General features: G+C 39.2%; 1 protein-coding gene across 1 annotated transcript; it reads right to left on the reverse strand.

Annotated features, from left to right (window-relative positions):
• Positions 1-9,423: 9,423 nt before the first annotated feature.
• On the reverse strand, positions 9,424-11,177 carry LOC147617936 (uncharacterized). Its single transcript, XM_086776202.1, has one exon. It carries the CDS (start codon positions 10,931-10,933, stop codon positions 9,917-9,919), a length of 1,017 nt encoding a protein of 338 aa, XP_086632328.1. The 5' UTR covers positions 10,934-11,177; the 3' UTR covers positions 9,424-9,916.
• Positions 11,178-12,292: the final 1,115 nt, after the last annotated feature.

Genomic DNA, 12,292 nt, shown 5'->3' on the forward strand with positions numbered 1-12,292 from the left:
AATTGCCATAAATACTCCGTCAGGATTTTATCCTAACTTGCTACCACATGCTCTTGAAGCGAGAATTGCCATAAATACTCCGTCACACCATTACGGGCGCCCGTCCAAGTTGTAGCTTTGGACACTATTGCTTGATATCTTGAATGTATGACCCTTTGGTGTATCTATCGTGACTCCTTGATGTAAGATAATGGCGGTAGCTCTTGTTAATCCTAGAATTGGATTAACATTTCCCCCTTCTTGATGACGATCGTGTCCTTCGTGATCGCGTTGAAGACCTTTGTGTGGGGAGAATGAACAAGCTTTGTCGATGGCTTTGATGTCGAATGACATTCAATGGTCTGTGTTGCTCCAGAAAGGAATAAGAAAAGCTAGTTAATGAATGAAGATGTTAGTGGTGTATTGGGAATTCCTAACAGGGGGTGGAGGGTTATTGTGAATGATTGCATTTTTTATATTTATGTGTCATTTTTATTGTTTTTTTTTTGCTCACTTTGTTTTTGGCAATCATCGGCAAGGTTCCCTCTTATTTCACCCACTCCCAAGTCTCGGTACCTAGTATCCCGTGAGTAGTTGGGGCACAACTTGCTACCCTTTCCTACAATAAATTACAGCATGCTTAAGATACAAAATTCATGAGGAGAAATGAACTAAACTTAGTGATGCATAAGAAAGAAGAAATTACAAATCATGCAAGCCAAGTTACCTTTCCTCTAGAACCATACTTTATCGCACCATACTTTTGTAACTAACTTACATGTATCACCTTTTGTTGAGGGTATTGAGTACCCTCCCTTACTTCTTGCTTTGCCTTCTTCCACTCCTTAGTCAAGAAATCGGGGGGCATTTGTTTTCCTTCTCTACTAATGCACCTCCTTGAGTGAGACCTCCTATTGTTAAGTACCTTTATGATGCTATGATCCCTAACCCATTGGTCAAAAAAATGCATGTGTGTTGGATTTGGGAGAACTGCTTATGCATGCATTGCACCACATATATAAAGTCTTTATCCTTTTTCTCCCCCCATGGTTTGAAAGCATCTTTATAAGTTTGATTGACTACTTGATGGAAGTTATCTTAAACCCTTACCCCATCTCATCCCTAAACGACCCGCCCTCCTCATCTCAAGAGTATAATAATAAAACATACCATCCCTGAGCACCTTGTTTGTTGCCATAGGTGAAGGTGACCACTCACCTTCTCCAAAGCATCCACTGCACCCACCCCTCACTACTAGATTGTCAATGGTTATGAGAAGCCTTTGCACTATTACCACCTGAGTGGCATTGTGAGGCTGCCACATGTTGGAAAGATGGCACTACAGATGTGATTGGGGTCTGTTATATAGAGGGGATAGGAGTAGGCCAGAATCTTACCTTGAGAAGAAGAGAAGATTTTTCATTTGTAAAGTTGAGTTTATGTTGCAAAGTTAATCTATAAGTTTAAACAAATATATATGTTAGTAAAGCACATGTAAACTCTCAATAGGGAGTATACCCTATATTAGGAAAGCCATACGTTAAAACCTTAATGCATAAAGCTTATACATTCATCTTATGCATTGGATTTATATATAAAGCTTAATGCATATGCCATATGCATTAAGCTTATGCATAAAGCTTAATTCATAAGCCATATGTATTAAGCGTATGCTTAAACTTTATGAGCACATATAAAAAAAGGCATATGTAGTAAGAGAGCTACTCCTCGGATCATCAATACCTTCTCCCATTTCCTGTGGCTCCTCCGGAGGTTCCTGCATGAATAGAACGATAAGTTTTATTAAGATAATTTAACATAAAAAAGACAAAGATGTAGAAAAGATAAAAAAATTTATACATAATTTATACGTAAAATTTAGAAAACTAAAAAGTTTATTTTTGACGATATTGTACACTTGCATAGTTAGGATGTGGGCCCAATTGAGGTTGTGTCCTTCTTGCTCCATTTGGTCGAACAAGGTAGTTGTTCTGTGAGACCATGTAGAGTCATACTCTTCTTGAGTATAACCACGCCCCTCTACTTCTCTCTACACATATTCAAGGAAGAATATTTAGCATATTTAGCAATTCATACATGTACATTATTAAGTATATTGCAAAAATAAAGAGAATAAAACTTACTATACCAATGATGGGGGCTAGGAGTAAAAAAAATCTTTCTTTAAAAAAACAACGCCGGTAAGGGACCAAGCGCTTGTAGTTTCAAACTAGCCCATGGTGATTCTTAGAGCATGTGACATAAAAATCTTTGCATTTAAAGAAGCCATGTTAGAAATTGATGTTAATGTAGAAGTTGATACCATTTAGAAATTAAATTGCATGTAACCTTTAATACTACCTGCTTGGCATGGTATCACTATCGATATGACCTTTAATGTTAATAAGCCGAGTTAGAAATTGATACCATTTAGAAATTAAATGGCATGTAACCTTTAATACTACTTACTTTTCACTATCGGTATGACCCCGTCGGTAGAAGACTATTAGTACAATCATCGGTCACATTGACGTCTTTGTTGATGCTTTCTTTGAAGCTATGCATGTCGATATATACATTGGGCATCAACGGTTTTTTTGATGCATATAATACAGATGTATATATGACCCATCATACTAACCTATATATACTAACAGTGGTTCTTTTTTTGGAAAGAATGGGACAAACTAGGATAATTTACCCCAACCCCTATCCCATTCTACCCATAGTATCTAGCCAAGCACTTGAAAAATATAAATACATTAAAGACAAAGATGAAAAAAAGATAATAAAAATTATGCATCAAATTTAGAAAACTACAAAGTGCACAAATATTTGTATTCAAGGTGCAATAACTCATTAACATTAGAAAACCTCATAGAACTCCAAATAGTATATTAGGAAAATTAGAAAAATCTTGATACTTTGGGAATTTTGCAAGCTATATTTTAAAGAACATAATGAGAAGATCTAGTGCTCTTATAAAAATAATGAACATATCTCTTACAAAAAGTATGAGCATGTATAAACAAAAGGCCTATGTAACTGCTACTCATCATCACATCAGTGCTGCCTCCTCTTGCTTCTCGTGGATCCTCTAAAGGTCCCTACATGAATAGAACCATAAGTTTTATCAAGATAATTTAACATAACAAAGAAAAAGATGCAAAAAAGATAAACAAATTTATACATAATTTATGCGTAAATTTAGGAAACCAAAAAGTTTGATGTTTGACAATATATATACTTACATAGTTGGAAGATGTGGGCCCAATTGAGCTCATATCCTTCCCGCTCCATCTTGTCGAGAACAAGGAAGTACTAGGCAAAGTCATACTCTTCTTAAGTATACCCATGCTCCACTATTTCTCTCTGCACACATTCAAGAAAGAATATTTAACATATTTAGTAATTTATACATACATTATTAAGTGTGTTTCAAAACAAAAGAGATAAAAACTTACTATACCAATGATGATGGGGGATGGGAGCAAAAAGAATCCTATCTTTCCTAGAAAAAACCATCAATAAAGGACCAAAAACTTGTAGTGAAACACCCATGGTGATTCTTAGGTCATGTGAAATATTAATCTTTAGATTACATGGCATTTAAATAAGCCAAGTTAGAAATTAACGTTAATATTTGATGCCATTTAGGAATTAAATGGCATGTAATCTTTAGAACTACCCATGGTGTCGGTACCACCTTCGGTATGATCTCATGAGTACTACAACATCATGGGTATCATCATCACTATATATTCATCGATCCCCACTATCGGCTTCTTCATAAGGGACTTTACTTATTTTTAAGTGAGCCCCCTGGGAAAAGAAACTAAGTTCTTTACAATGTTTGAAACATAAAGTACATCAACCAGGAACTCTCTTTTATCATTCTACATAGATGATGGCACCTTAACAACATATGAAATAGGATATGTAGTATCATCACCTATTTTCACATTCTTATTTCCACCTATTTCCACATATTAACTTGGTTTTTCTATTTTTCTTATATCTCTCAACCACTCACCACCATGACTGGTCATGGTGATTAGAAGCACTTGAATCAACATAATGTGTACATCTTTAGGATTTCATACATTTATATTCATGGAGCAAAGAATATGCTGCATGACAAAATGTTGATCACTTCTTTGTCTTCAAGAAGATGCTCACTTCTATCTTCGGCTTGATTGCTTAAAGATGCATAGTTTTCTTGTGTTGCTTTAACTTCCCACTTTTGATGTCATTCTTTGCCTTGCTTGCTTGAAGATGCATAGTTCTCTTTTGCAACTTCCCTTTTTTGATGTCATTCTTCTTTTTATAATAGTCCTTTGCTATATGACCTGGTTTGCTTTAATAATAGCACTCCATGTTATCATAGTGGAAATAGCACACTCCATGCTATTTCTGCTCTGATTTCTTTACCATCCACCTTAGCTTATTTGGATCCCTTTGTCTTTAAAATGGCCTCTTCCACCTATTTTTGTGCATTACATATTCTTGTTATTGCTAACATGATTTATGTTTCCAAAATGGCATGCACATTGGCCTCTACATGAAGATATATCTCTATCCCTACCTGTGTTTGTGTAGAAGGCTGCCATTATATTTCTGAAGATGATTTTATCTCCTCAATGAGCTATAAGGTCTTCAAAGTTTGGGAAGGTTTCCTAAATTTGAATAGATGTCAGAAATTGATCAGTCTTTGCCAAGTCTATTCAAAGTGACCCACACCGTCATATCAACTAGAGCTCCAATAGAGGTGAGGTCATCTACTAGCCCTTTCACTTTCAGTAAATAATCACTGATATTCATCTTATTTCTCTCCACATTATTCAGGTGTTTCTTTATTTGCATCTTTCTTGCATTGGCACGTTTTGCTCTATACAACTTAACCAAGTTGTTCCATGTATCCTTAGGTGTCACTATCTCCTATATAATATATGTCCGATCATAGCGCTCGACATGCTAATAGACAAAACCAATACATCAATTCGCTAGATTTCTCATGCCAAGTCTTAAAGGTCTGTGCTTATTGAGGTGTGACATTTTCTTTCAAAAGCTCTGGCTCCTTTTTATCACCTAAAATTAACTCCCACTTATCTTGAACTTCCATTCTTGAAAGTTACTCTTATCTAGCTTCTTGCTCACAATTTGGGATAAAATGCCAAACATTATTACCTACAACAATTTACCAAGTGGTGCTTATAAAAAGCTTTTACACTTTTATTATAAACCTATAATCTCTAACAAAATCACCTCCTATGGTATTGTAAACCTATTATACTGTAACTATTTGTGATGACTAATCACATAAACATGCATCCATGAACAACATAAAAATATCATATTTACTCTAGTAAATGTCTTGCACAATAACGAAATGTGTCAAACTGAAATTTGGGCATAAACAATCAAAATCGACACTTTCACAAAGTTCCTATAGACACAAGGGATAAGAACTATGGCCGCAAGCATAATAAAGAAAAAGAGACATTTAGAAGTTGTAACATCGCTAGTTACATGATCAGATGCACGACCTAATGCCTACCACCATGAGTATAGCCACACACGTGGTGGCTAGTTGGCCATTCAAACGATCGTGCATATGGCCATGTTACTAGCCGCGCATATGGCCGTGCATATAGCCGTGTCTGTGGCCATAACTGTGCCTACAACATGCAGCCTACAAGGAGAGATCTTTGATTTTTTATTTTGTGCATATCCTAATATGCATAAAATTTTCATTAACGGAGTGCCCAATACAAGCATATTCGCAACATAAAGTAGATACATACTTGCAAATAAACAAGATACTTGGAAACAAAAGCACATGTATTTATGAAACTCCTTTGTTCAAAAATTCATTACTTGTGCAAAATATATATGACAAAATGTAAAGGGGATGGGCCTAGGCTGTGGGTCTTCCTCCTCAATGTCCCCACAATGCTCTTCCTCATATTCTAGATCTTCTTGGTGTCCCTTCACATCCATGCATCAAAAAGGAACACACCCTACATTAATGTAATTACAATTCCACTTATACCATTTAATTTCTCACCTCTTCGTTGGCAAAGTCCCCTATTCCTTGCATCCACTGATCCTCCTGAGTGATGACCCCGGTATCCAAAAATGATTCCAAGCATCTATATCACAATGATTCCTGTGGTAGTTAACATCTACTTTACGTGGTGTTGCATAAGCTCTAGCTCTAATGCTAAATGCATAAGAGCTTTTACACATAAATTAGATCTTAGGTGTCAATGCATAAGAGCTTTTACACATAAATTAGATCTTAGGTGTCAATGCATTAAAGCTAATGCATAAGCTGCTATGCGTAATGCAAGAGCTAATGTATAAGCTCTTACATGTAAGGAATTGTAAGAGCTAATGTATATTATCTCCCACATAAGATTGAAGCCATGACACTTATGACTTGGTCTTGGCCTCTTATATGCATTATGCATAGAGTCTTTTGTGCATGTGCTCTTACATGTTATACATAAGAATATGCATGCAATTTTATACATTATACATGAGATCTATACTTAACAGCTTATGTATTTTTTCTTATACATAATATACATTATGCAAAATGGAATATGCATACACACTTAGGCATGATGTATACACAATTAAGTATAAGCTCTTATGCATTATACATATAGAAGCTTGTGCATAATGTCTTATGCATAAGAGCTTTTACATAGGCTCTCATGCATAATGTATAAGATCTTATTCCGAACATCCTCTTATGTATAATGCTTAGTAATTTTATTATAAAAACATGTTCATTCTTCTTAACCATAATCTATGTGAGTAGAAACATATGGGATAGGGTATTTGTGGAAGCATACCTTTTTGGAGTACTTGCACAAGAGAGAGAAGCCCACAATGCGTGTGTCTATGATGATCCGATAATGGCTACCACACAAAGAAGAAGTAGAAGACAAGGCATAAATACAAAGTTAGTGGTACCCAAACCACATAAATACAAGGACAAAATGTGACATTAAGCATGAAGGAAAGGCTATGGATAAGCCCTATTCCTATGGCTATTGATACATGGTGTGTGTGTGTGTGTGTGTGAAGTAGAGAAGGAGAGAGAAAGGGAGAGGAGAAATCTTACCCACCATGAGATCACCTTGAGGAGGAGAAAGATGAGAGCTCCTTCTTGAGGAGAAGGAAGGAGAAGAAGAGAGAAGGAGAGGGAGAGGGGAAATCTTACCCATGAGATCACGGTGAGGAGAAGATGGTGGAGAGCTCCTTCTTGAGGAGAAGGAAGGAGAAGGAGAGGGAGAGGGAGATGGAGAGGGGAAATCTTACCCATGAGATCACGGTGAGGAGAAGATGGTGGAGAGCTCCTTCTTGAGGAGAAGGAATACCTAAAAATGATAGACATTTTGTCCTTCTCTAAGATGGCACAAAGGCATATAGATAATAGAGACAATACCTAAAAATGGTAGACATTTTGTCCTTCTCTAAGATGGCACAAAGGCATACGTAATAGAGCCAATACTTAAAGCTTATGATTTAACGCTCAATTTTCTACTATACTATTCTTGGAATGGTGTTTTGTCCTTTAATACCTTTGTTAGGCACCTATTCAAGACATGTAATAATGTGACTATAATAGCCTCTGCCCAAAATATGTGATCCAAAGCTTTACCTAGCTAATTATATATATGTATATGTAGTTTGAAAAGACACTTTAAGGAGACTTTTAAAACTTTACCTAGCTAATTATATATATGTATATGTAGTTTGAAAAGACACTTCAAGGAGACTTTTAGTACCACAAAAGCATTACCACCGTTCTAAACATCTATTGAATCTAGGTAGTAGACAAGTTGTGGGAGGAGACTTTTAGTACCACAAGAGCATTATCACTCTTCTAAATATCGACCAAATCTAGGTAGTAGACAAGTTGTGGGAGGAGCCCCACAAGTGAACTACTCAACTAATTTGAACAAACACCTTCCAAAGTTGTAATTTATAAGATGACCATGCATTGAAGAGGCATTATCACTCTTCTAAATATCGACCAAATCTAGGTAGTAGACAAGTTATGGGAGGAGCCCCACAAGTGAACTACTCAACTAATTTGAACAAACACCTTCCAAAGTTGTAATTTATAAGATGACCATGCATTGAAGAGGCATTGAAGATAAATCATGATGTTTGATCTCCGTAATGTGCATGATTTAGAAACAACAAAGCTTAAATAGTTGGATCTCTAGTTGTTATTTACATCTTCAGGTACATGAAGGTGAGAGATCCAAACAACAAGCCGTCCACATGACATCCAATAGCCAATGTCCTTGATTTAGAGATGAGGATCACAAGGTTGATCACAGGTTGGTGCACTTATCACAAGGTTGCCACGCATGTTGCACAAGTCATTGATGGCATCCAATATGTGTATGATGGTGACAGCCATCTCTATTTACAAGGGACCTTGGGGGGCTCACTGAAAAATATTTAAGTCTACTATATGCGATCATTAGGAGGGGTTTTTTAAACCAAGATTTTGAGAAAAATTTAAAGAAATCTACTTACATAAGAGGGTTTTGAATATCATTTTGGAAAAAAACCTGTAAGTTTTCTTAAAAAGGGGTCATTTTATTAAGTCAAAATTCACAAAAAAAGATATTTTGTAATACCCTGTGAATGCACGTTGTATGTAAGTCTTCCTAAAAGTACACCTCTTGAGCAAGGGACATACACTAGATCATGTGAGCCCTCTTATAATGTGCCAATGGCCATCATGCCAATCTAGATGCGACACAATAGAAAACGAGAACTCTCCACAAGTTTCTATTGGAACTAGCTCAGTTTTACTATTTAGTTAACAATGTGTGTATGGTGACAACCACCTGTACCTACACTAGATCATGTGAGCCCTTACACTAGATCATGTGAGCCCTCTTATAATGTACTAGAGGCCACCATGCCAGTCTGGATGGGATACATGGTAGAAAACATGAACTCACAAGTTTTCTATTGGGACTAGCTGTGTTTGTTTACTATTGAGTTAACAAGTACACGTGGCACACCTCACTTCTTCTCTTTATGAGGTCGTGTTATTTCTGTACTGTGGGCGTGACTTTTGGGTGGATTATACTACGAGGACTCGAGGGAGAACATATCGACACCTGTAAAGTTTACTGATTCGGAGGAATCACATTAGAGGATTAACACAGAACCCAAAAAACCATGGACGTGAACATAAATATGCACTGACCTGACGCTCTGGTAGGAGCGACCGAGTCATGTATATGCGATTGTTGCTGATCATTACAAGCATTGATTCAATTGGTAATTTGAGTGTTCTTAAATTCCAATCGATTCTAATTCTACAATAGATCAAGCTCCAATCAGTATATAAGCTTGATCGTAAGAAATTACCTTAATGCGACAGGTTTTTGGGCATGGCGATTGTCTACAAATTGCTTATTGAGTTAACGCTGCCGTAAGCCGGGAGAAACCCAGAGAGATTATGTACATTATCCTCTCATCGAGGATCCAATGCAGTAATACTGATTGGTTCGTCGAGAATGTGGTAAGCTACTGTTTGCATTGGCAAGTCCAGAGGTAAAGGATCTAAGGTAGCGGCGATCTTTGCCAAGATGATGTATGTACAATGGGGTGGGTGATCATCACAGGCCGCTAATGGCTCTTATAATGAGCTCCATTGAAAAAATCTAAGCTTAATGGGGAGGATTAGTCATGGAGGTGAATGCAGACGGGTTCAGCCAGCGAGCAATTAATGATGCTCTCACCAAGGATCCAAGGCAATAGCTGCTCTTGGCGCAGTGAGTAGTTAAGATGGTGCAGTATGTACAAATTAGCGTGATCATGAGAGCCTATGGAGAGAAATGCCGGCAAAACGTGAAGAAATCAGCTGCTCTCTCTGCATCATGTGCGTAAGTCACAATGTAGTGTACATAATTTTCCTGCATTGCTGCTCCACCATCTCCACTGCGATGGAAAAGTGATCCTCCTCCTCCTCCTCCTCCTCCTCCATCACCTCCTCCAGCTCGTGGTGGTGATGCCAATAGGATGCTGTCTCGGCCGCTGATTGGCAGGCATGGTAGAAGGCGAAGCTCATGATGGTGTCGAAGAGGCACAGGAAAGAGTAGGTGAAGACGAGGAGGGGCGCTTCGAGGAGCGAACCAGAGGGTGGTGGCGAGATAGCTGTGGGCCCGCTTCTTCCCAGCACCCTGTATTGGAAGGCGCACTCGATCGCAGCGGTGGCGATTCCGGCGATGAGAAAAAGGAGGAGCGCTGGTTGCATCCTCCTCCGCTTCAGCAGCACCAGGGCCTTGAGGAGAGCCCGCCCCCCGCAGTACCTCTCCTCGACGCCCGATACGACGCTACCAAGATTGAAAACAACCAGCATATGCGCCAACACGACGGCATACACCGCCAGCAGTGCCGCTTCCAAGTACATCGACCCCAACGTTCCCACCACCTTCGCCGCGACGACAGGCCACACAACGACAAGCCCCGTTAACCCCAGCACCATCACACAGCCGCAGAGATACGTCACCGCCAGCCTGCTCCACACCCTCGGCCCCTCGTTCAAGAATCCCATCACCGTCGCCTCCTTGCCATTGTAGCTGCAGCCCGTTACATAGAAAATCGCCGTCTTGGCTAGCAGCCAGAGTGTGATGATCACCGGGAAAGAGAAGGCTTGAGTTATGACAGTCTGAGAGAGCTGCACGTAAAACAGTCGGTTGAAAGAGGTGGAATGCATGCCTGCCTGTGCGAGATGGTGCTGTATGTGGGTCGATAGCTGGTCTGCCAAAAGGCCATTGGTCATCACCTGGGAGAGAGTGATTGAGGAAACAGGGAAGATGAGGACAAGCGTGATGAAGAGAAGCACAGGCAGGTTTGCACATAGCAAGCCACTTGATTCTCTGACAATGTCAAGCACACACTCCATTTCACCTCTATCCAAACTCCTCTTACACCCCCTTCCCCTTCCCCTTCCCCCCCTCTCTCTCTCTCTCTCTCTCTCTCTCTCTCTCTCTAATCTATGACTTGTTTCTATCGTTCTCACCTCCCCCCATATATATCATGGCTTCCCCTGCCTTCTCTCGTTATTACCTACCCTTGCATGCCTGGCCTCCTTCTGCCATTCCCTTGCTTTATCATGGTCTCCTCGGGTTGCTGCTGGGCATGCAATTCTTTTTGCTATAGGGCCTGCTTTTTATTCATTTTCTTTATTTTTCTCCAAATGTTGGAGTCAATTTCTCGAAGCATTTCGTTGAGATGTAGTGCTCATACTCGAGCAGCCAACTGACGTTTGTCACGGGTGATCATGTGGGCCAGACCTTGAGCATGATGGGCTGCTGGTGGAAAAATAAGACCCTCCAAGCAGGCCCACCTCTTCAATATACTCCAAGAGAAGCATTCAAGCTGGTTAAGTTATGTGGAACTAATGCCCCAAGCTATCATAGCATTTGGAACACCAAAGGACACCCCCTAGCATTATTATTATTTTGTCACCCCCTAGCATTATTATTATTTTGTTGGTTTTGACTCTTCTTTGAAGGGAGCTATTATGATGAAAATTGCAAAGAAATGATTCTATGCTTATGCTAAGTGGTGGGACTTGATAACACAAAACAAAACAATGAAAAGGTAAGAAGTGTTAGTCGCTCCACATAGAAATTGAAAGTCTATCTTTGATAGTGGCTCCACATAGGGTACCCCCAACTTCATATTGTGAAGTTTCACTAGTAAGACCTATGGGAGGTTTAACCAAGACTTATAGCTTTTTTCTCTTTTTCTTTTTTAAAAGAGTGTTCCTACGCCTACATGCAAACCCCCCTCCTCCTTACTAAAGACGTTGCAAGAGTTGGTTCCCATGTCTACATGCAAGCCCCCTTACAACAGACGTTGCATGATGTAGCACTAGCGGGGGCCGGAATGAACACCGCCCCCTAGTGAGGATCAATCCCCTCATGGGCCTCTCCCCACCCCCACCACACACACACACCTCCTCCCCTCTTTACCACTTACAGGTTTAGCTTTTCTAACATTCATTATCGTATGAATATCCCCCTCCCCCCATACACACACCCCTCCTCCCCTCTTCACCACTTAGAGGTTTAACTTTTCTAACATTCATTATGGTATGACTATCTTCTTTCACCGATAAGGGATTTAGCTTTTCTAACATTCGTTCTCTTGAAAATAGTATGATTAAGACAATACACTTACCAAAAAGAAAAAAATGGAAGTAGGGTACACCAACTTGAACATATGGTAGGTGTTAACAACTTGTCTAACATTCATA

This window comes from Cibotium barometz, chromosome 36 (genome assembly GCF_041138505.1).
Source record: "Cibotium barometz isolate CiBa-2024 chromosome 36, ASM4113850v1, whole genome shotgun sequence".
Lineage (NCBI taxonomy): Eukaryota > Viridiplantae > Streptophyta > Polypodiopsida > Cyatheales > Cibotiaceae > Cibotium > Cibotium barometz.

Coding starts and splice junctions, on each gene's coding strand:
- LOC147617936 (XM_086776202.1), bottom strand. CDS start 10,933: ATGGAGTGTGTGCTTGACATTGTCAGAGAATCAAGTGGCTTGCTATGT.